This window comes from Bombus vancouverensis, chromosome 4 (genome assembly GCF_051014615.1).
Source record: "Bombus vancouverensis nearcticus chromosome 4, iyBomVanc1_principal, whole genome shotgun sequence".
Classification (NCBI taxonomy): Eukaryota; Metazoa; Arthropoda; class Insecta; order Hymenoptera; family Apidae; genus Bombus; species Bombus vancouverensis.
In genome coordinates, this window is record NC_134914.1 from 18,872,383 (window position 1) to 18,898,109 (window position 25,727).

The 25,727-nt window shown below is 38.5% G+C and overlaps 1 protein-coding gene across 1 annotated transcript in view; it reads right to left on the minus strand.

Annotated features, from left to right (window-relative positions):
* LOC117166673 (zwei Ig domain protein zig-8) overlaps positions 1 to 25,727 on the minus strand; it is a 249,691-nt gene that overhangs the window by 219,268 nt on the left and 4,696 nt on the right. The window contains exons 2-3 of the mRNA XM_033350871.2: positions 20,306 to 20,379; positions 19,296 to 19,445 (exon numbers count right to left, since the gene is read on the minus strand). Of these exons, the coding sequence (XP_033206762.1) occupies positions 19,296 to 19,445; positions 20,306 to 20,379 (224 nt within the window). The remainder of the gene's footprint in view (positions 1 to 19,295; positions 19,446 to 20,305; positions 20,380 to 25,727) is intronic.

The window sequence follows — 25,727 nt, forward strand, 5'->3', positions numbered from 1 at the left end:
TCTGTCCGTCGCAAAGAAAGATTACGTCGCAGAATAAAATCTGCATAATTAGAACTTGCATAATCGCACAACCGAACGAAAGAATGAAAGAATTAATTAACGCTCAACGGGCAGAAAATCGTGTAAAGATCTTGCTCGTTCGTCGCGACACCATCGAAATCCAGTCTCTCGGAATCTGAATAAACAGAGAACGAAAGAAAGAAAAGAAGAAGATTCGCGCCAGTCTTGTAATAAAAACGACGAGTTTGCCAACTTCGTTTTCGACGTGTATCGACGTTTTCTTCCAACCTACCTACATCGCATGAATGTATATTCCTGTGAGATTCTACACCGAAGAGACGCAGAAAGATTTCGCCTGGCGTATCAATCTCAAACACGAAAGCAAGTTATAGCAATGTAAATTTAATGTAAATCGGACGTCCTTTCCACGTAGCAACACACCGCGTGTATTCGAATTCAAATATCACGTTGCTCGGTAGGCGGCTGGCTACTCCGATCTTTCTTTCCCTTGATGCATGCCATCCGAAATAATCACCTTGCCGGGTTTCAACGCGGCTCAAAGAGAGCAAGGTGTCGCAAACAGGGCAGCAAGTACGCAGTAAAACCCCGGAGAAATGAAAACTTCGTTGACGAAACCCCGGATGTCACGATATCAAAGCGTCCTAGATTTTATCTAAAAGCCAGGCGCAGATAAGGCCGATCTTCTTCTAGATACCGCGAACCGAGCAACGCGTAAAGAGCTCGAGGCTCTCCTTATGAAATGGATCCGAGCCTCGACCGATTGAAATTACCTCGGAAAGCGCTGTTTGGGGCCTAAGATTACTTTCAGGTACAAGGTATACAGTATTAGGTTGACCGAATAGTTTCTTTTGTTTTATAAGGAAACAATATTAGTTTTAGATTAGATTATCGAATTATGCGCGAACATAATAATAGAAATAGAACGAAATGGATGAAACAGAAATTGTTGCTCGTCTGTTATCGCCTTATGGAACGAAAGAAACTTTTCGGACAACCTGATACATCAACCCAACCAATAGACGTTAGTTCCTTTAGAATTTTAAATTGTAAAATTTATCTTTTCGATAGAACACCTAAAATATCGCAGGCAACAAACGTTAGTTTCTTTAGAATTCGTAATAGTCGGTACACAGGCTACCATCGCGGTGACACGCTCGTAAAATATGAGTTTGTTAAAATATGAAGCCAAGCGTATGATATTTAGCGTAAAATCTTCGTATTTCTATGATCCATTATAAATCGTTCAAGAATTAATCCATTATAGCTGCGGGCCAGCTGGCAGGATTCGAGAGCTCCGAGCGAAACGTCTGGCGGAAATTCCGTCGGTACAATTTAATACAGTGCTCGCAGTCGGTGTTCCGCAGTTTGATACGAAGGAGTTAAAGAATCGTTAGGCGCGGCGTGGTAGCCAGGAAAGGGATTTCGAGGCGCTGCACCGGCCTCGCCTGCTCGAGACGCAAAGGACAGCCTGAACGGACGCCTATGGTCATTTGTCATTATTATAAAAGGCTGAGCAGTGAATAATTACATCTTAGGAAACTCGCTGTCCAACTACGCGCGTTTATTCCCATTTCTATTCACACGCTCTGTCCCTCCGGCGATTAATACTCGCGAGGAATTGTTAAATTGAAATCCGATGTTCTGTTTTGCGATTCTTTAGCCCGCTAAGTGAAAAGTTCGCTTGATAAAGCGGCAAGACTTTGATCGTAAACGGGGAAACATGGAGAGACAGGAGGATTCGCGGCAAGTTTCACGGGCGAATCGAAAGCTTCGATAACGGGACACAACCTGTTAACCTTTCTATCGTTGCAATTCGATCGAGAAACGTTGCAATCGATTCGGAAGCTTCGCGAAACTACATCTATGAGATTTTAATTCAACGATCGACAGAGAAATCGATATTAAAACAGCTTTGGAAATGAAACAAATTATTTAAAAGCAATACAGAAATTATAACCGAAAGGAAAATGTCGATTCCTTGTAACGATTATTCGAAATAAAAGTCCTACTCGTGTCTTTTTATAAATTCGTAAAGCGATGGAACGATACGAGATCGAACGAGTAGAATAAGACCAGATCACGATCACACGACATAGACTACTTGGTATTCTTTCGTAGTAACGCTTCTTCGTGCCTTTGATAGTGAAAGCTCGATATTTTGTCCGTTTCAATTTATATTGGATTGATTAAAAGAAAAAATAGAGCAAGCATCGGAGATCGATAATGCATCTACGAATATCAATATTTATCTTCCGTATTGCAACATTGAAAACGAAGCAATGAAACTAGTCAAAAAAATTCATCGCGTCGGATGTCACGCGTCGCTCAATTATTTTCACTTTGTCGATTGATTGGAAATTATTATTTCAAAACTGGAAGAAACGTGGCCTGTTTTCTCGGTAACGAAATAAAAGTACCGCTCAACCATTCGAAACACGAGGATCGTAATTTTTATTTGGAAAGATAATTTTAAAACAAGCGAATAAATGTAAATTTTATCGTCTTTGCGAGACATTTCTTAATGAAGACATACTTTCTTTAGAAGATTCGTTAATTCCTTCGTATTAATTAGATATGCACCTTTTTCAATCGATGATATTTTATAACTGTTCTACAAGGAGAAAATGGTCTCTTTTAATTAAGACAGTAACGAGTGAATACAGATACTTCTCATGCTCATTAAATTTTTCTGTCTCTGAACGAGGCCAAGACCGAATGTACGAAGAAATTAACTTTTGTTAATTGCAAAGAAAAAAGAGAGTTAAAACGGCTGGCATTGATTTGCCGCTTCATTTTAATAAATATTTCGTGTAAAGAGTATTGTACATATGAATAATTGCTTTCGCGATTAATAACGAATTCGCATGTCACGATCTCGTTGCGAGCAGCAAGGAAAGAGAAAACTTGATCGATCAAAATTAATCAGGTTAAAAACTTTGAAACTACTCTGTGATTTCTTACTGTTGAAAAGCCTCGTAACACCTGTTCTCAGGGAAATTTGGACGCTCTGTAATTATAGTCATTCTTACATTCAAACTAGAGGCAGAACTTCAACTTTGTTCGTCGATGAAGAATCTTTATTGTTATTGCGCTAATTAGACCGAATTTTTTGAAATAGTAAACGGAGGAAGAAGTTTTAGTTTCGCAAAGTAGTCTGTGTCGTCTGATCCTAATTCTCCATATTCTATTTATCCATTGACTATTTCACTGATTCAATAAAATATTAAAATATTGACCGTCTACTTGAAGTCGTCGTTATGTGAATACGTGTGCATATTATCGGGTTGTCGTTTCGTTGCTCGATAAATAAATAATCGGCGTATTTTACACAAAACAAATTTACTTTAGGATAATATCCAGAGGGAAACTACAAATTTTATTGTTTCTCGAACATCAGCTACGTTTGGAAGAATATCTTTCTTGTATCGTCTCGAATTATTCTTCAAAGATAAAGAACTATTTACGTAAAAATGCATCTTTCATATTTGTTCCTCTCTTTTATTATTTCATATACAGGGTGGTTGGTAACTGGTGGCACAAGCGGAAAGGTGGTGATTCTACGCGAAAAAAGTCGAAAATTTGAATAAAAATTTAAAAATTTAAAAATTTAAAAATTTTAAAAATTTAAAAATTTTAAAAATTTAAAAATTTTTTAAATTTAAAAATCTTTTAAATTAAAAAAATAACGTCAATCGAGACAACGATCTACAGTGAGATCCGTTATAACGAGACGCGATAAAGTGCACGCGTACCGAGCGACAATTCAAAGTCGATTTTCTCGAAAACAAAGCCTCGAACGAAAAATGTTTATTCTATATTTTCGACTTCTTTTTTCGCGTAGAATCACCAGTTACCAACCACCCTGTATATAAACACCACGTGTTAAAGATGGATTATTTCGAATATTATGCTTAGCGCATTTCTAACGATACAAAATATATAGCAATGAAAGGCATCGTATCTCACACGAACTAAATTGTGCAGCACAAGGTTTCTTCGAAAGAATAACTCGACGATTCCTTGAAAAACTGTTGAAGTGGATCCCACTTCAAGGAAAACTCCACATCTTCTCTAAAGTTTAATTTTCTTAGTTCTCGAAGCTATCGAGTATCGTTTAGCGCTAAATCGATTTGAAGGGTCTCTCAGCCTCATAGTTTCCTAGGAACAAATAATGCAACGTGGTACAGACAGGCCAGTTTTCCGTAATTTTTAGGCCCATAACTTGGAAGTTCTTTGGTAAAGTAACGCTACCAGCGTGAGGATCTGGACTAGCATACACATCCTACTTATACTTAAACTTGCCTAAATATATTTTTCTATTCTACATTCATCCACGCATTTCCTCCCTCTCTCTCTCTCTCTCTCTCTCTCTCTCTCTCTCTCTCTATTACGAGATAAAACCTTAACAAAAACAAAGATAAAAACACGAGATAAATCAACGACGGCAATGAGACAAAGACTGTCTCGTTTTCACTCTCGTTGAACAAAGACTCGCTAAGCAAAGAAGAGGGTCGTTGATATTAGACGCGAAAGAAACAACAGAGAAGAAAAGAGTGTGGAACGATAGGACGGCGACACGTAGTGCGCTGCAGCTCCCGATAACAAGGCGTAATAATGTTTGCCTGTCGCTGCAGTGTCCGAGATAAATCGTCGTTCGTCGAATCAGCAGTTTAAAATACGAGATAGACGGGAAAGGTGAACGTACCTCGCGTACTCGACAGACCAGCCAACGATCAGCTAAGGAGGATACAGAGATCCGATAAAACTCGATACTCTCGCTGAAATTGGAGCGAATCGATCGTATCGATCATCGACGCGCTTATAAGCGGGACGAGGCCTGTCTCTGGAAATGAGTAGTAGCCTCACGTGTGCCGATCGAACCAGAAAAAAAGAGAAAAGAATTGTATGGAATTTCCACGCGTGCCACTGCACCACTTTTCTGAATACGTTATGCGTGTCGTACGAGACATTCCGTAATTTTTCACAAAAAGAAACCGCTATTTCTATCGTGAAACTCGCAAGTAAAATAACGCAACCCTGAAGTAACGAAGCTTTCGGAATCATTGAAAGACGAGACGGCTGAGGAGATTCAATTCCGCATTTTTCCGCAATAGGAAAATTTCCGGAGAACACGAGGAACGAGAGAAACCGGAATCACGGCCATTTCTCTTCAAGCTTGCGGGATTCGGTTCGAGTCACTCGAAGGTCCTGGGACGCAATCTGGACAATTCAGATGTCAAAGGACCGTAGACGGAGCAAATCAGGGTTAAGAGACCAGACACGGACAACGGTTAGAGGCACTCCACTCGGACTAGCCTGCGATCCGCGAAATTTCATAGTCATGACCTCGCAGCCAACCGATATAAGCTTAGCCATTTTAAGGATCATAGGTCAGACGAACTGAGACCACTTTCGGGTACAATAAATTACAACTTCTCCATCGAACATATTTTACTTTAGCACCGTTGTTTGATCGTTTACGCTATTAACGTATCGCGTTGACACAATTTTTTAACACGTTGGCTACCGCGCGAGTTTGATATATTTTACGCCGAACAGATTGAAAAATTCATTTCTGCAAAATAATATATCATATTTGCGCGCTTTTTTCGACGATATTAGCTGAATCGTTCGCATTGTTGAGAATTGTTTACTCCGTGAAATTTATCTCACGTTAGTCGTTCTAAACAATTCTTTAACCTATTTTTAATTTTTATCCTGTTAATACAAGATGCGTCTTACAGCTTGGATTTTGAGAGGCTCGTCTGAAAATCGTTATATTCGATCTACGTATATTTCCAACCATGAATTTCATAATAGAATCTTAGCTATTCGATCTGTGTGGAAATTTCAACGGGGCTCGAACCCTCAACCGACCTTCTCCATCTACTTTTCTTTTATTTTTAGCAGATTGCGAAAATAATTAATAGGTCAGCGATGCCGTGCATGTACGAGCAATTACGAAAGTGTAAGGTCAAGACGCGTGTGGTAGTCCGCTCGCATATATGCATATCGGAGCGTGCAGCTGCAGCCTGCTGCCATAAGCTGGAACCCAGCATCCGACCGTGAATATAATAGCTGAGTAACGTTATCTCTCGCTTCATAATTTAACCTGCCCCTCCCTCAGGAAGGAGAAACCGTTCGAAACGAATTACGCGTTCCGATCGTTGCACGCTCGCGCAAAAATTCGAACCATCTTATCGATCAGACGTGCGACGACTACTCACCGTAAAGTTGCGTACGATTATCGAGACACGTGTAGAAAAATTAAGTTTCAAAAATTGGATATCGGATTGTTCGAGAAATTCGTATCGCTTTTAACATGAACTGTCATCTGTAATAAGAATACCGGATAACATTTTATTCGTTAAGATATTAGCGCAAGTATTTTTAATAAAACAATATTAAATCTTATATGTTTAAGATATATAGTCTCATTATTATTATTTATTGCGGTTTTCACGAAACTGATAAACACGTGAAATGAATTACTTTAGATGCTTGTAAGGTCTATTTGAAGATATTCATTATCGAGGAAAGCGAATTATTTTTGAAACAAAAGACTCGTGACGTTATAGATGGAATAATATTATAATCGTGGTTAAATATTTCTGAACTTTTGCTAGGAATTTTTCCAACAGCCGTAGACGGAGAAGGATCGTTAAACGCGTACGTGTTGAGATTTCTTGGTTTCTTGAAATTTCCGAAATCTAAGGAAGTGGTGAAATCTTAGAACGCAGCGGTGTAAAAATATTTTTATCTAACGATACTCGAAATCGCAAACGATCCGAGCCAATTTCGAATTTTCCGAAACTTTCCAATTAAATTTAACGCCAGTTTAACGCCATTTATGTACCAGCATCGTAGATAATATCAAAATCGTTTTACAAAGTCCCATATACATTAAGTGGAATATGAATATTTCATAAAACCGCCGAGTTTGAAAAATTTCAGGCCAAAAATAAAAACTTTCACAAAATAATTCACTGTACTTTTCGAAACTACACCGTTACTAATTAACATTTTAGCGGTAGAATAAAATTTCATACCTCTAATTAGATAAACATTTCCAAAGCTACTTTGCTTTTTTATCAACAACGAAATAAAATTCAAGAATAGGAAAGAATAACGTAATTTGTGTAAATTATTCGTCATCGATGATATATTTATCTTATCGTTATTGACAATTTTCTATTTAGATGCTAGCAGAAAATTTACCAGCATAATTTCGAAATTCGTAACGAACGATTACTACCGTGCGGATAATTTCGAGGGTTGATGGCCCATTGTGTCGAGGTAAGGATTAATACTTTAACATCGTAATAAAGCTCATCTGATATTAAGTTTATAACAGCGAATATTACTCGTTGATCTTAACTATAAGAGCAAACACTGGTCCCATTAGAGGGGAACCTTCGCCGTATACTTTTCTTTCTGTCAAAAAGAAAGATGTTCTTCCTATGTTACTGTTCAACTCTTTCCAGATAAATAGAAATTACGAGGAAAGTCAAAAGTCCAGCAATAACTACGATATTTCCTTCTTTTCCTTTTTTCTTTTTTTCTTTTTTCTTTTTTTTGCAATCCAGTGCAGTTCGCTGTTGACAAAGTTGACCATATTTCAAATACACCGCCTCCACTCTCTTTATTACTGAGTTGCAACCCAGGATTTACCGTCCCGATATGTCTGTGTCTTTCCTAAACGATCAAAATCGATTTTTATAAAGTCGATACTTCTTCTGGTGACTCGGACACCAAGCAATTTCAATCTCTGACGAAGTTGATAAAAAACAAATGATTAATTCACCTATCGATGAAAAATGAAAGAAACGCGTAGCATGAATCGATATCGTTAAAGGATCAAATACAGTGGCCCACGAAGGTATTTCGACACCAATCACGGCAAATTTATATATTTTGATCGAGTGTCGATATATTCGATGATCGAACTACTTAAATACTTTCGTGATCTCCATTGCAAAATATACGTACACTCGCGCTAATTGTAATTTCTATACGCATTTTCAAATTCCTCTCAAACTTTACCAACGTAATCGCGATAATCGGCTCTCGTTACAGCGCTAATGAAATTTCACAACGTGAAAGTATAACACGGATAACGTAAGTGTTCGAACACAATCTGCTAGAGTGAAATCTTTTCCTCCTTCGAGACGGCTACTGTGCGCGAGGAAGACGAAAAATGTTAATACACTTCGAACTCCGTGTGATTTATACGAAGGAGGATTGGCGTGAGAAAAGTTGTATCCTGGTGTACGTTTATCGAGACTGTCGATCAGGACGACGGTATAATTTTACCATAAGCTAAGCGAGTCCGCGTCGAGCCGAGTTCCGTAAATTGTTTAACTTTACACGTTCTCCCAGGGCGAGTGCTTGCACTCCGCCGTCTTATATTCCAGGCCAGGCGATATGGAGCTCGTATGATCAAATTTTTCCAACACCAACACCAACACGACCCTACAACGTTAACAGGCAGAAGAAGAAAAAATTCACTCGCACGCCCCTGGTAATAACGACCACGATTTCATTAGACCAGAGTGCTCTAGACATCCGACAACGTTCAGATTTCCGACTCAGATCGAAAGGATGATAGCCACGTGTTTTTGCCATTGGGGCTGCTCGCGTTGATCGAAGTTACGTTGCGAGTGCGAACTTTCGAAATATGTAAATGAGGCTTTCAAAGAATTCTTTTCGTTTGAATTTAAAGTTGGTGGTTTTTAATTACTTTGCTTCGGAGAGTTTACGCGATCATTTTTACGATTAAAATTTTCGAGAGATTTTTTCGTAGATTGGAGATATTCCTGTGAAATAATTACTCGTGAAATATTCAGCGATATCTTTATACGTTTGATCAAAGATTCGATATTAATCGCTACTACTGCGCACGGATTTATGAAAATCCATACATTTATGAATGCAATTAAATGGAACTAAATGCAATTAAATAGAGATTCGTTTCGCATACTAAATGTTAGAACGAATACTTCAATTTGCATATTTCCGTCTTCCCTACGTTTTACCACTTTTAAATTCTCCATAAACGTGGAAAATTGTACGATCTTCTAATCACCGTCGAATTATTTCAATTGTTTATCGAATATTACGTTTATAACGATATTTATTTGTATAGATTAAGTGGATCGAGATGTATTTTATCGTTTCGAACATTTGATTGATAGTTTTTATGATAGAAAGATGGAGATAAGTTTCGTACAACGAACCTACGAAGTTGTAACGAAGCCGCGGGATCGAGTAACAGTTCGGATACAGACCGCCTTAAGGCACTGCCACCTCACTGCAAACTCTCGAGAAGATTAGGTAAGGCAGTTAGGACTTACGATAATCACAACGTGGTAACCTAAAATATACTTTCGTTTGACTTTGAGATATTCGGAACCGTGAAGATTTATTTACAGCGAGATATAATCAGCCAGATTACATCGAATCATCGTGATCCTGTGTTCGTTCTCAAATACCTAATTAACAAAGAAACGACGTAAAATACTTTTTGTCGAAGTAACTACTTCAAGAAAAACTCTACATCTTTATTTATGTATATCCGTGACCTGGAGACTGCTATTACCCGGAAATATCCTCGATAATTATTGTACCCTTGAATATACATTATGTTCTGGGTTGCAAGGTCTAAGGAACAAAGGAACTAATAAACAGATTTCTATTTATGTTCTTTGTAGCCTTTAGCTAAAGCTATAAGCTTAACTTTTTTGATAATGTCCTTTTGCTGTAAATATACGAACGTGCTTCCTATCATTCCATTGTCTGTTGTCTACTAACACTAAGAGAGTAAGGATCTGAATCGGCATAAACTTACACTTAAACCTTTAATTATTTCAATATACTTTTCTCTTACAAATTCATCCACTCGTTCTTCGATCAGTCAACCTCAATCTTAACACTTTTAAACAGATGCAAGTCTACTTCAGTGTTATATTTAGATACCGCAACTTATACAAACAATTACAGGCAAAATTAATAAAAAGTAAGTTGAAGATCTTCCAAATGTTAGTCCCAGTAGAATTCAGCGATTTTTGGTTGGTAGATGATTTCGTATTAGATTCGATGAGAGTTTCAGGTGTATTGTGATGTTTCAAAGCACTCGGTGGTTGCAGAAGCCTTCGAAGGTATCGATGGTTGCAAGGGTATCCGATGATTCAGAGGAAATCGGAGTTTTCCAAGCTATCCGGAAATTCCGATGGTATCGAGAAGCTTAGAACGAGCCATAGGTTGATGTCGGATATTCTCGAAACTTCCTCAAGTTCGGATGATATTGCTGACCTCTGAGCTAGCTGGACATCGTGTAGGTCTTTGACCTCCGTCATTCCACAGACACTGGAATTCTGTCACCTTTTGCGAGACCTCTAACCACTGATATCTGCCAAACGTTTGGATAGTCTTTAAACCTTCCACAAACACGAAACTTTTCGATGGCTGTGGAATTTCTAGCAACCCCGCGACTCTGAAATAATCTTTGGTCCTTTTAAAGTTTGATGGTAAGTCTTCCTCGAACCTCGGCACGATCGTCGAACTTCACGATGATCTTCGAATCCAGGAACGATCTTTGAACCTCAGAATGATCTTCGAATCTCAGAACGTTCTTTGAACTTTCATTCGCTACGTCGAACTTACAACGTTATAAACGATCAAGATTTTTTTGCTCACTGGTGAAAATTATTTTCAGTTGGGAACAGCCTGATATTGTGCCAAAAAATTGCCTTTAGCTATCGAAAATCGTTCAAGATTCAACGATCACTGTCTTCTACTCGAACAAAAATTACCTTTTTCCTCGATGACGATCGATTTCAATCTGTGTCGTTTTTCGTGTAATGTTAAATCGTTAGATCATACGATACATAAATTAAGGGAAGATCGTAGAATATTAGAATAAACGAGCGTACTAGGATATTCATTATAAGAATGCGCGTTTGCATACTAAGTGAAATTACATTTGATCGTAATTCAAATGACAGATAATTGGCAACTACTCGACGCTAACTAGGTCGTATGAAATAAGTTTTACGACGTTTCGTTTTCATTGCTCTGTTGATGGCACGAACGTCACACGAGTAGTTCTGCGAGGGTATAAATATTGCGTTGCCTGTCGAACGGCAAGGGTGTGTTCTTTTCTCCACCCTCTTCTTCTTCCTTTTCTTGCGGTCGAACCGCGCGGGTGCAAGCGTCACGTCGGTTCAGAAAGCAAAAGCGGTTCGCTCGAGGGTTCTCGGAAGAAAAGATATGAGACTGAGGCACCATAGAAGAGGAACGTCGATAGAGAAAAGGAGAGAGAGGGGGGGGGGGAGTTGAAGAGGAGGCGCGTCGTCGCGTCCCGGTTAAAGAGGATTCGGTATCTTTGTTTGCTGGCGAATTAATCCGAGCTCAAGGCCACTTTTACGCGCAGCCGTCTCTGATCCTGTCTCATCCGCACGAGGACTATAGCCTCCTTTGGATTTTTTCATATCTGCCAAGCGTTAGCCACGGTGAGCCAAGTCCCCAAGGATTTTCCACGACTTTGTACGCTTATCCGGCTAAATTCCACCAACATTCTGCCACGATATACCATACGGGATTACTCGTTTTTAACGTAACTTCCTATTTTTCTTCAAGATCATATCGTTTTAGTCGAATTCCAACGAAAGTCCATCCAAAGTTAATCTTTTCAAAAATTCCTCCACGTTCCTTCGTACCGTATCGAAGGAATAAATCTGACGTATTCGACGTAACGTTAAAAGTTCCAATTAAAAAACAAAAACTACGAACCATTGTCAAGCACAATGAACCACAAACCACGTCACCATCGCTCAAAATCGCAATTCATTTCGAACTAGCCTATTAATTTGCCCTTTGAAATTTCGTTTCACTATCGTTGACGAAGGATTCTATGATTCGCGTTCGGAAAATATTTTTCCAAGGGTTGGTCGGTGGAATTAATGAGGGAAAAGTAAACGAGAGCGAAACGGAATTCCCTTTAACGTCCCGAGCTGTTAGCGTGACACGTAACAATCTCACCCCTTTCTATCTCTCTCTCTCTCTCTCTCTCTCTCGGCTCATCCCTCGTATCATCGCGATTCGCTTGCGAGCAATTAGCGCCAGGACCCGCTTACTCGTTAAGCTAATTACACGTGTACAAACTTGCAGTGGCTGTTAGACGAAAGGAGGACCGTCAAAAGTTCCCTTCCCCTGGTCGTTATAAGTGGAAAAGTAGGTGGCAGCGGTGCTCCGGTGACTGGAGGGTCACGTCGATGGTTCGCTGGAAACGCGAGCATCACCACGTTACTGATTCTTCGCTTCTCATCTCTCTGTGACCGACTTAAGAAACTCCTCGAATACGTAAACGTACTGGGATTGTCGAACCAAGTTGAACGAGGCGCGACGATTATCAGCGCGATGGCGAGCTGCAGAGTAACGCGATCACAGAATGCAGGTGGCTCGAGAATACAGAGTTGCAACTTTGCTTCGATCGAATATTTAGCTCTTTCGCGTTCTTTCGGCCTTCAAAATTCTTTCTCTTCTTCGAAAGTGATTCTTCTCTCGTCTCCCACCGACATAGCAAGCTTTCTACGTACTTACGGGAAATTTCAAGATGCCAAAATAAAAGGAATACTCGTAACGTACGAAATATACGAAATACTCAAAGTAGACAGTCCTGATCGTAATTTTTTAATAAATAGGAAAGAGTCTCTATCAGGTTCTATTTCCTTAGTCACGTTTATAAAGACATAATTGTTAAGGAAATTCGAGGATTTGGGAATACAAATTATTGACTATATTTCCCACACAACAGTTATACATCTATATTACTCTCTGAAGAACGTCTTGCACGCACGCTGGTCACCAACCGACTATCCTAGATTCTTCTAACATCTGGCAACGGTCTTTTGTCTCCACTAAGACCTTGACGCCCTCTAACCCTTACACACACACTCTCATGTACAGTGTAAATGTATCACTTCCCTAACAATAATTTTACATAAAAAGTCGGCGATCTTTCGTAGTCGATCCTTTCGTATTTCATATTTTGCACCTTATTATACTTTATATATATTTTGAGAAATTTCAGATTCCGTGGCCAGACGACTCGCCTCGTTTCGGAGGTAACGCAATAGGTTCTTCTCTAGCTTATGTATAAAATTTGTTCGTTTAATGCAAATCTTCTTCGACTAATTGCAGGTGAACCGAGAGCGTTTGGTCTACCGACGGACGAACGCAGCGTGCTTATCTTAGACCGTTCAACGAGAACGTTTGACTCGAGTGCCTTAGATTATAATGCGAAAGAACGGTTCGCTATTACTTAAGGATGATCATACTACTCGTACATCTTCTGAAACTCAGAATGCATAGGAAAGGAGCGTAAAATTCACTTTATATCGACTGGCAACGATGGAGACACAGGGAAAGAAGGTCAACCGAAACAAATTCCTCCTAACTTTTCGAAAAGAATCGCACAAATTGGATCCGATCCACCATTTGATACAGTTGCGATAAAAAAATCAAAGAAGAAACGCGTCGTTCTACGCTGATCCGAATATCGATCGACTGCTGTAATGGCGATCGATCGGAAGGAGACAAAATTTCACGTAAGAAGAAACGAGATTGTCCGAAGTATAGCGTCGTTAAAGTTATCAATCGACGTTGTAGAGAAACGGCTCTTTTGTTGGTGTTAATGAAGTTTCAGATCGAGTCGGGCTACCAACCTCTTAAGACAACTGACAGCCTTCCAGAAGCAAGTTTCAGCGTTGGATGGTGTATCTCCGCGAAACACCGACTTTGGACGCGATCTTAGACGCACGAGAACTTCTCATGCGGTGAATAATTAAAAGTTTTAGGAGCTTTCACAGTCGTTGAGATTTAGAGCGGGCGTACTAAACGTCAGATTCTTCGCCAACTAGTAAATTACATCAAATCGTTGTTTCCGGTGTTGGGAAATGAAAGAAACTTTGCATTTTTTTTCAAATATTATCGACTCAGTTTATCGACCCCTAATGAAAAGAGCTCGTAATCGATTGTCTTTGATTCCTCGAATTACCGATAAAGATTTTACGTTGCGTACGAGATTTATAAAAGTCTCTCGATCTTAATAACAATTATAACGAAGTAAAATCTGAATAAATCGTTGCATATTGATATTAATATAACCCGGACGAACTGAATGAATCTTGTATATTAAAAGCAATTATTTATTTCCAACAACTTGAATCCTCTCCCGTGCCAGAAACGTGGAATTTATTTGTCAGATGCATTAAACGCTAGTTAATTTATCGATTAAATCATTAAGAGAATACAACGGTTTGGAATCTTCGAATAGCGCAGCGCTTTAATTAAGTGCAACAAGCTTTGAGATTTCATTCAGCTGTCGCGAAGAGCACGAATAATTTGGAATAATTCAGGATAGTGCTGCGCTTTGAGCAAGTGCAGCAAGCTTTTATGATTCATTCCATTCGGTCGTGAGCCTCAACTCGAATAGTAAACAAAACAAATCTAATTAAAATAGTCCTTAGACTGTTTCTGGTGGCAGCAACTACCGTATCGATCGGAATTTCGAATTTAGATTTCAAATCGTATCATCGCGTTCAAGCAAACGCGGTAATTCATCGAGAACGTGACATAATAAAATTTTCGGTTTGGTAAAATTCATTATAATCGTTATTAAGATCGTCCGATCTATGTATGCGTGTAATACAGTTAATGAAATAGAAAGAATAAATATCGTCAGAAGAATTATTATGTTTGTACAACAGCGAGATAAAAATTACATTTTTCTAACGATATCTCAATGATATCAACTACGATCATTTCAATCGAATTATCCGCACGAGCTTCTGTAATGCGATGTAACGATATCAAGAATATTTTCAAATTTTCATCGCACCTACCGTTTATTAGTTAAACAAGCAAAATGTAATCTCGAGTATATTAATATTTTAAGTAAAAGTGTTCTCTATGTATATAGTATCTATGCATGACACGAGATAAAGTAAAGTAAAAGGAAGATTTAATCATTGCAAGCTTAAATTTTCCAAGCTTTTTAACTGAAAACACCTTCCACGGCGTGATAAAGGTGTTTACTTGGGTTCTTGGCTTCGGTACGCGAAGAAGGTACAGTTAATAAGCCAGGATCTTGGATTTATTAACTTTTTAACTGGTCCGCGCGCTTCTGCAACATTCGCGGTCGCCCTGTATAATCTGTACACCGTGGAGAATCACGTTAATTTGATTTTTCCGTAGTCATTTTGAAAACTTGCCACTTATTAACTGCCTCAAAGTAAAAACGACCAAACTTCTGGCAGTAATTTCAAGTTTACGCGAAAGTGAATCCGCGTTTCACGTTGCAGGAACGTTGCTACGAGATCAATGGCGCTATCAATTATATCGCCGATATTAATAAACAAGCTATTGCCAAACATACGATACTTTCGTATCAGATATTAGAAGAATTTGCAAATATCATTTCTCCAACTCGTTCCTTCTGCATTCAAAATGAAAAGGTATTTTTCTGATTTTTGTTTCCTTTTTGTCAGTCTTTTAGAAATTTTTTTAGTTGCTTTCAAACATCAGATACAAAGTTCCTGCCGCAATTTTCTCTCTTTTTAGATAAATCGATACATTTGTAGAATCGATATAATTTTATACAACGTGTTTCGGAATTCAATATTTTCAATTTCGTTTATGCATCTCGCCGCTCGAAACTTTACCGAACCATCACACGAATAACTATCGCGTGATTGCCAGCGGACAAACGTTCGCGTAAAAATGCTTTCAGCAGAAAATCTTTATTTTATTTTAGTATCCGTATTATTGTACCAATTTTATTACTTTAGAGCAAATAAATCCTTTCCATGTTCGTCGATAATTTTACTCGTCATGAATCACAATCGCAAATTATTAACTTCAAACGATGCTTAAAACCTCATTTTGCTACATCGTATCAGAGATCAACAAATAAATTCCTACGATCCACCAACGATAAAACCGCAGAGGCGCGTGAAAATCTCTCAAAAGCGTATTACGATATGTACCTAGGTTATCGAGAATCCGATAATGTTTATTTCACAAAAGCCCTCGTGTTCGTATGAAAATCGTTACTCTTGAAATATTTTCCAAAAAAAAAAAAAAACTTTAATTTATTGAACCCAGGAATACTTCATATTGCCTTACCATGGCTTCGTTGTAATTTCGTAACGAATACTTCACATTCTCCTTAAAAAGATTGGCGAATGCATAGACTGTGGATTATATTGGGTCGTCCGAAAAGTTTCTTTCGTTTTAGAAGGAAATAATGGATGCACGACATTTTCTGTTTTATATTATTTTATCGAATTACCTGTGATTCATTTTGTTCTATCGAAATAAAGATCACAACGTTCGATAGATTAGGTTTCGTATTTGTACAAAGATGGGTCGTTGTAAAAGACGTGTCTGTAAAGGAAAGATATTTTTCCGACAACCCAACACATACACATAGTGCAATTTTGACAAAATCGAGAAGAATAAAAATTTGTAGAATATACGAAGCGAGACATACGCTTACGATATTCGCTATTTAGATAAAACGAACGACAATCGATTTAATTTTTTTAATTATAACCACACTTCGTTCATCGCCAGACATCGCCAAACGATTCAAAACGCGTGCACGCAATCGCCTTATCAGGTCTCGAGACAACAACTTGCCTTCGCTTAAGGAGATTGAATCACAAGAAACGCAAGCAGAATATGCTCGTAGCTTGGTCGTTCGAAAACACGGGGTTTGCGCGCGATATTGCCAGGTTCGACAGCGATTTATCAACGAGGTAGCGCGAGGTACACAATAAGCGGAACGGAAACATTTGCCGCTATTTCCTAACGCGCGACGTTCTTTTTATCGCCGATGCTCGAGCGGAACTCGTCGTTGCGACGTCGAATAACGTCGCTGAAGGAAAGGAAACTCGTTGTCCCGCGGAGACAGCGAGGCGCGGCGCAAATTTATCGCCATCTCTTCAACGGATTTATATACCAGCGCGGGATGATTTTTACGCGAACGAGGCAACAGCTTCTTCTTCTTCTTCTTCTTCTTCTTCTTCTTCTTCTTCTTCTTCTTCTTCTTCTTCGGGAAATGGAAGGTTGTATTATAGCGAAATGGTACTAGCTTCGTACCATTGCGAGAAGACGGCATGGTTCGCTTAAAGTGGCCACCGAGGAACAAAGTTGTAACGTTCGTTGCAAAGTTTCCAGCCGAGTTGGTTTGCATCGATGGTGAAAGAGATTAAATCGATGGAAACTGTTTTGGTATTGCAACGTTCAATGGAATTCGATAGGTTTAAGAGATTAAAGGATTAGGTCTGAACGCGTTGTAATTGAGTTTCGTGGGTTATGTGTTTTATAGATTACGTGTTTTGTAAGTAATACGTATTTCAGACCATATTGTAGTCAGCAGGAAATTTCAATATTCTACCATCCTGCGTTCGGATGTCCTTACGCACACTTGCTTTCTGAATTTCTTCTTCCTTCCTCTTTGCCCGAGGCGAGCTAATTTAAATTCGGAAATTGAAGCAAGACGCTGATATATTAATGAAATTAACGTAAAACAAAGCGAATATCGTATATGGAGATACACGTATCTCGTAAATCGGATACAGGTATTTTCTTTCGCAGTTCGATCTTGCAAAGCGCAATTAAAATACAATTATTGCCATGTTTTACCGCGATATTCGTGAAATTATCGAAAATTAAATGATATCGAGGAGAACAAAGACGCGATAAAACGCCAACTTTCTACGGCGAGGAAAATAATCTTACGGGAACGTTCCATTAGCTACCACGCGAATGGATCATTAGAGGTACAAAATACAATATTTTTCCAACCGCTACGATCGAACTCTGCGTCGGCCAATTGAATTAAACCAAGGAAAAACATTTTACTAATGTCGTAAATACATAAAACTCTATTAAACGGACCACGTTCGGAAATTTTATCCATATTAGAATTTATTATTTCAAATATTAAAAAAATATTCCTACAATCAACGACGAATATTGTATCAAATGCAGTACACATATGTATAATTTATCGTGTATTTTCAAAAGTAAATTACAATTCTCAATGATATTTATTTACTTAACAGATATTTATCGATACTTGTTAATATTTATTATTATTTATTTACTGACACCTATTTAATAATTCTTATTTATTTGGATAAGAATTCTTCGCTGCTAATTATGAAATAATAAAAATTCTCAGTAAGAATCATATCATCGATCAAAAAGATACCGAGCTATTTTTCTTATAGAAAAGGACGTCCTCGACGAAAACGATGTAAATTTTTCGAGGAAATCTGACGCGAAACCGATTGTCGTCGCAAACGATTTCACTCGATCGTCGAAACGACCACGAAACGAAGTTAACTGTAAAATGAAACTTTAGTGGCTTACATCAGACTGACAAAGGACACGGGCGCGTGTCACGCCGATAAAATCTCTTCTAGTCGAACGGCGACGAAATTAAGAGGAAAATATTTGACCGTCGTTCGACAGAATTTTCTTCCTATGAAAGTTAAAGTAAATGCGAAGAGGAGAAACGATAACGGATAAAACAAACGCAACCAGATATTCCTCGTGAACGGAGAGTTAACAACGCAAAGCTTTTAGGAACGAGAAAGCACGAGAAGCAGAAAGAAAGAAAGACAATGTCGAACTGGCAATTGGGACGGAATCGATATCCGCTGGTTTATTTTTCTAAGAGATTTACCGATTTACCGAATCCATTTTTTCGCGTGTATAACTCCGTCTTGATTGCGATACAGTTTTGCGGAAACTTTTTATCACAGCTGTGCTAGAAATTAGAGACAGAGCACGTTAACTGCTTCCTTGCGATATATTATCATACGATATAGTAGAGGAAAATTTGTTCTTCGATAGTTTGTCGCTTCGTTAAATTCTAATACAAACGAAAAATCGTACGTCGCGCTCTAAAAACTTTGTAGAATTTATGGCGCAACAGCGACGTAATAAAACGAATTATTCCGTGAAGCAAGATTTTGCCAAAGGAAAATCCTCCGAAAGGATAGGAAAAACACAAGAGTTTCGTGAAAAGGGAAGCACGATCGCGTGAGAAAACTGTGGATAACGTCATTTCTGAAATTCTTTAAGAAACGTCCTGGTCGCTGAATTCACTGCGAGATTATACAACTGATGCTCCGCCGAGGATCGAAATATGTACGAGCACTGGCTGCAATGTCGAGGAAAGAAGAGAAATGAGGATTTACCTTAAGCGTATCCTGCAGGTTTTGTACTCTACAGTGCATATATACTTGAGCACCGAGTTGCACGGTAATGTTGCTCTCTGGATCTTCGAAAAAGGGCCTCGGCTCCGGAGTGCCGCCCGTCTCTGTTGCGAAACTTTCCACCTCGTATACCTGTAAATCACAAGGAAAACATTTCACAAATTCCCCTGACATTTTTGTCTCGCGTTTTTTATGCAAATCTCCTATCCCGATCCTATTCAACATTTTTATTACGTCGGTGAATTGCGTCTTACTATTATCCGTAGCGTATTATTATCCTCGTTGCTGTAACGAAATCGTTCTAGCAAAATTATCGTCCGCTTATCGGATTTTTCCATTTCTATCGCAACGTATTAGGTCGTCCGAAAAGTTTCTTTCGTTTTATAAGGCGCGACATTTTCCGTTTTATGTTATTTTATCGAATTACCTACGATCCATTTTGCTCTATCAAAATAAAGATCGCAACAGATTCGACAGATTAGGTTTGTTAGACACGTTCGTATAAAGATGCGTCATTAAAAAGGACGTGTCCGTAAAAGAAAGACACTTTTCCGACAACCTAATACAAACACCGTTTCGATAACATAAAAAGATGGATAAATTGCATAAAGAGGATCTCGGTGAGGAGAAAAAGAAGAATTTTGTTTCTCAATAATTTTCATCTACTTCCGTCCAATTTGCCGTCTGACGTATTAACGTACAAATAATATAATAACACGATACTTGGGTTTCGTCGAAAGGCTATAAATTACAGAAGAAGAATCTCGATAAGAAGCAAGGGAAGAATTTAGGTCGAAGAGAAAACAGATTGGCCGCTTTGTTAAAAGTAACGTAAATATTTGAAAGGACTTTTGTCGTGTTCAGCTTCGCGTCGTCATAAAGAGATTACCGCTTTGTCCAACAAGCAGCTGGAGAAACGCGACAAAAAGTGGGCTTCGTAGCTTTTCGAAAAGACATTTTAACTGCTCATTCCAATTATACAGCCGACTTACCTCGGTAAAAGGCGAACTGAGCTCATGCCAGAACGACCTCGGCAGGTTTTCCAGTCCAGGAAACGGCTTAGCACCTGAAACAATTTAGAACCAGATTATACGTTTCGCAGTCTAAGCTTTATTACACGGATACAACGATATAATTAAACTTTCCCGCAGATTTACTGCCCTCTCTTATATCCACACTTCTCGTTACAATAAACCAACGACGCCCTTGATTATTCGAACGAATACGAGCGTGGTTAGCCTGATTAATCGATTCGACGTACATTATTCCATGATAACGAAAATTTCATTAAACGCCATAGAAACGTTCGACCGATTAAACAGGTATTATAGGTAACCGAATTGGCCTCGTTACGCGGTCCTCCAACGTATGATATTCCTCATAATCGTTCGAAGGATACAACTTTCACGCTTTGATTCGATTTCACGACGAAAGTTAATTTCAAATCTTTATCTCGTTTTATCGATTTTTAAATCTTACATCGTCTTTAAATCGACGTAATCTTACGTCGACGGATAAAAGCATACTTAACGTTGTACGATAAAGTTTAGCTTTGTCATCGAATTAAACTCGAGGGGAACTTGAAAAAGATCGACGATAGAAAAGCATAGAGATAGAGACGATACAGCGAAATACAGTTAAAATTCTGTTGCGCTTAATAAAATTTAGCGGCTTCATGGATATCTATTTACTACGAAACCACGTACGTGTGTTCGCTCTGGTATTTTCGCGTCTGACACGTTTCCGTTGGGAAAACATTTATACTTTTTTATTATTCCGAAATATAACTAAAACCAAACGAGTAAAACTTTTATCTAAAAAATGTTTTTGATGGATGCATGAAAAAATGGTATGCATGACGTGGTTATAAAACAAAATCAATCGATGCATTTTTTCATTGCGGCAATGCGTGGTATTTCTATTGTTCGTGTGTGTATTTCATACTGTACTGGGTTAAGCTTCGAAGCTAAGCTCGTAGGATTAACAATTATATATCGACGATCCCGTGATCTCGTTATTTAAATCTTATGGGGAATGTTCTAAACGTATTAGATAGGAAATTCATAGAAATATGCCAAAAATTTCGATCTTTAAAACGACCAGAGAAAATACAAATAAGAAAAGTCGTTATTCACGATCGATAAGATTTTTACCGCAACATGGAACGAACAGATTCTTTATATTTCGAGTAAACGGATTAACTGGTGTTGCCTCTTAACGAACAAATCTTCGTTTCTCCGACGAGACGAAAGAAACGAAAGAGACTCGGTTGGCAAGAAAGAAACGAAAGTTTTCTCGGCGATCGTTCGAAATCACCATAGTAAACCGAGATCAACGTCAGAACGTAGATCCCGTGCCTGGATTCTGTTTTGCAAAGAAAAACAAAACGTTGTCAGTTGTCGGGTCGGAGAGAAGCAATGACGCCGCGTGCAAACAGCAACGACCACGTCGTTAGTGTAATAGACGCAGAAAATCGAATTACTATGGAAACAATGGCCAAGTTGGAGAACGAGTGCAGCGCAGTGGAAAAGTTTTTCACTTTGCAAGGGGGAGTAGAAGGAAACTCGTTCGACTGTCGACGAATAGAATGGCCTTATCAGCAGCCAGCACACGCGGCCGTACGCGACTTTCCAAGACGATACACATAAATGTATTCCCCTCGCAAGGCTACACGCCGCGTCGGATACCAGAGAACAAGGGAAAACTTTGAAATAAGAGATCGGCCGTAAAAAGCACGAATAGAGAAGGTTGACAGTGTTCTCCTATTGAGTTATGCTCGTAACAATGATTATATCTCGCTGAAACTTAATAAAGCAAGGCCGTATCTGTAACGAAGTTTACTTCAAACTCCAATTTTAGTTTTGATTTTTCATATTACTCGATGCAAATTATTAAATAGAAATTGTTAGATGCGAGAGAAACTGTATGGAAACTTCGAATAAGGGTCTGTAGCACATTTTCGTCAAAGTTCAACTTTTTAATTAATTACCCCGCTAGACGAGTTTGACAACTTTCGTCGGTCGTTCGTTTAAGAACATCGCTTTGCAATTTTCCAGTTGTAAAATACTCTGAGAAACGAAAACAGACGAACAAACGTAAAGAACCATGTACTATAGCAGCCATGTATTACAACGTGTTGGCAAGTTTAGGCACGTGAAGCTCGATGGTCACAAATATAGGAAGCTTGAATCCGCGATTGGTAAGAGGCCACAAAAGTTCCAATAACGAACATAGTTTAACACTTTGATCATTGGTGGTCATTGGTGACCGGAGTGCTTAAACTTCTTACAATTGTAAAAATTGTATGAAAATTGACAATTGGAACATTTTAAATGTCGATAAATAGAGGATACTTTGAAATAAAAAGTATCCCATTAAGCGATTAAACATTTTTATTGGAACATCGATAAAAAAAATGAGAACAAATTTTGCATCTAACGGTGCACTGTGTTAAAACACTTTAAACGTAAATGTGGCTCGTCGATACAATCTGGACGATAGGTGGTCATCTTTTTGGTCCGATTCTTAGCAATTTTTCACCCCAACTGTTTAACATTTTTTTTATACCACTCTCTGCAAAATTTTCTTGCCAGATAAGCTTGCCCTTCTTTCTTCCGCGTTTCGTATCGCGATCTTTGTCGAATAAGTATATTTCACGGCTCTGATGAATGACATTGTGTAAGGTGCATTGCGATTGCCATTCTAAAATCCGATACCCTGATTTTTGTTTTTGTTGCTTGTTTATAGAGTATCATCGCGTTTGAAATTGATGTATTTAACGATAACTCTAAAGTTAATTTTATGTACCACTCGAGGGTTCTTCTATGTGGTGTAGAATACGCTATCGTTCGATCTGATAAATCTACGGCACATGTTTCTCTGTTGTGATCTACCACTATCATTGGTTTATCGCAAACATAATTTTTTTTACCTCTACCATTTCAGCCGAATGTTTCGTCGAAATCATAAAAATAATCGTAATACTGTTTACTAATATCTTCTACGCGTTTCAACGATATATTCTGCACGTTTTGCTTACGACGAAATAACGAATGCGAATGGTTTGTCGAAATAAACGAAGCCTCGTTACGATATGTCGCTATTGACTGTTACCAAGGCGCCACGATGGTCACCCGTGACCACCAATAAGATAAACGGTCCATTGGGGAAGAACCTTGTCTTACATCGTCGATTTATTATTATTTTGCCATTATATGCTTCGAGTAATAAAAATACTCCCGTGGCGTCCTGAGCGAAACGTGTGATTTTGACGTGGCAGTCAAAGTGTTAACCGCAAGACCATGGAAATTTGTATCAAGTATCCTGTGGTCGTAGGGTATACCTCTAACATCAGAACAGTGAAACTCATAGCGTCAACGACTTGACGTCAACTCGAATAACGTTAACTTGAAATAATCTTGAAATCATCAGACGTAGCACTAAACTACGCGCCAGAATCGTAAAATTCGGGAAATTTGGATGCTTATGAAATTTTTAAATCACTGACTATAATTCTTTAGTAGGTGTCAAAGTCATAGAATTCGACAAGAATGCGTATTTTCAACTTTACCAAAGTCTACATTTAGTTCAGTAAAATTTCACATCGTCTAACTAACAGATATGTAGCAGTGTTATATAAAAATTGAACGAAGTGGTAGGCTAAATCAGAGCACATTATAGAAATACGAATCATTTATTCGTTTCGATTAATTTAAGGTATTGATCACATTATATAGAGAATATTAGAGTCGACATCATCGTAGGATGCAGAATTCAGGGCTCTGGCACCTTCGCTTGACTCGACTGTCTCGAAATCATCCACGCTGCAACCCTCATGACCGACCTCCTTAGTATCCAGTTCCATGATCGTTTGTGTCGCATGTTACAACCACAGGTTACCGATATCGAAGTTCATTAAACAAGGGTCATCTGTGTCGCGTTTCACCAGCTGGGAATCTCGATATCGAATTTCCTGACTATCAAAGTTACTATAACCGAAAACTGACACGAAACAATCGAATGTAACTTCCCTTTACGCGAACAATTAATTTTTTTTTTTTTTTTATCGTGAGATATTCGATTTCAAACGATAAGCTTCGAAATGATCGAAAGAATACAGTTTTTGAAATGTACTATTTTCTTTTTAGTAGAGGATGTTATTTTTTAATACTGAAACTGCCAAGCTGGTCAAAACGACAGACTTTCGTTTTCGCAAAAAACATAAACGCGTACATATCATTAGCGAAGCTAATGTTTAATTTTACCGAGATAGAAATATAGTTACGCGCACTCGTATCGAACGATACGCGGTAAAAATTTGAAAAACGCGTGGCAAGTTGTAGAAAACGAGGAAACTGGTTAATCGATAAACTGGTTCGATAAACGGATCGCAGCACCCTTTTACGCTTTGACAAGTACCAGCCATTTTGACTGCTATTGGTACAAATAACCTTGATACAAAATTATTTTCAGTTTGAATACATAAAAAACGAAATAAAATTCATTATATTATTCTTTGAGTTATCGTTGCGAAAGTCATTACATCATTGCGGAACAAAAATATAACACGAAGTAGGAATTTTAAAATAAAATTGTAAGGCCAGCCAATTTGACTGGTGTGCTGGTTCTAATGTTAACGACATATCTGCGAAAGCAGATTTCAATCAATCGATGCAATGCGTCCGAGCAAAGACGCGATCGACTACTGCAATAATAACTCTGTTTAATCGCTCTTTCTTCGGTTTGTAATTTCGCCGAGGCTGGAATGAAGTGCCGCTCGTTAATTTAATCGCCTTCGGCTCGCAGCTGCGTGCTTCTCGCATCGTTTCACTCTGCGATCCCCAGATATGCACGCGTATGCCTGCGCATATATCGAAACAATTCTTGCATAATTCCCGCGGTGATCGCGCAGCTATTCGTCGCGAATAAAATCGAAACACGCGCGGGCTCTTCCATTTGTATTCGTATGGCACTCGTTCGGCTTGTTAATTTACTGTCCCTTTTTAACGCATTCACCCGAACACGATGTTTCCGACGTTCGAATCTTGATCAAATAAAAGAATAACAGAGGATGGTAAACGTACAGTGTGTTCGTTGAATGTTTAAGGAGCGAAAATATTGAGATATCGCGCTACAGTATCTCGATCATAGCACGCAATTCGCACATTCGTGGTCGGCCGGATATTTAAACGGATGTATAGGTAAATTTTTACATTTCTGTCAAGACAAACGGAGAAAATTTCCCAAGTTTTTTCACATAAATATATTATTTGTTTATCGGGTTTGCTTTCGGTTGAAAAGCGAAAATCGCGTCGTCTTGTCTATCGATGTGTTTCGAGATTACGTTCGAAACACACATAGAGCGTTTAGAAAACTTGAAATAAATACAATCGTCGAGAGAACGTCGTACTTACA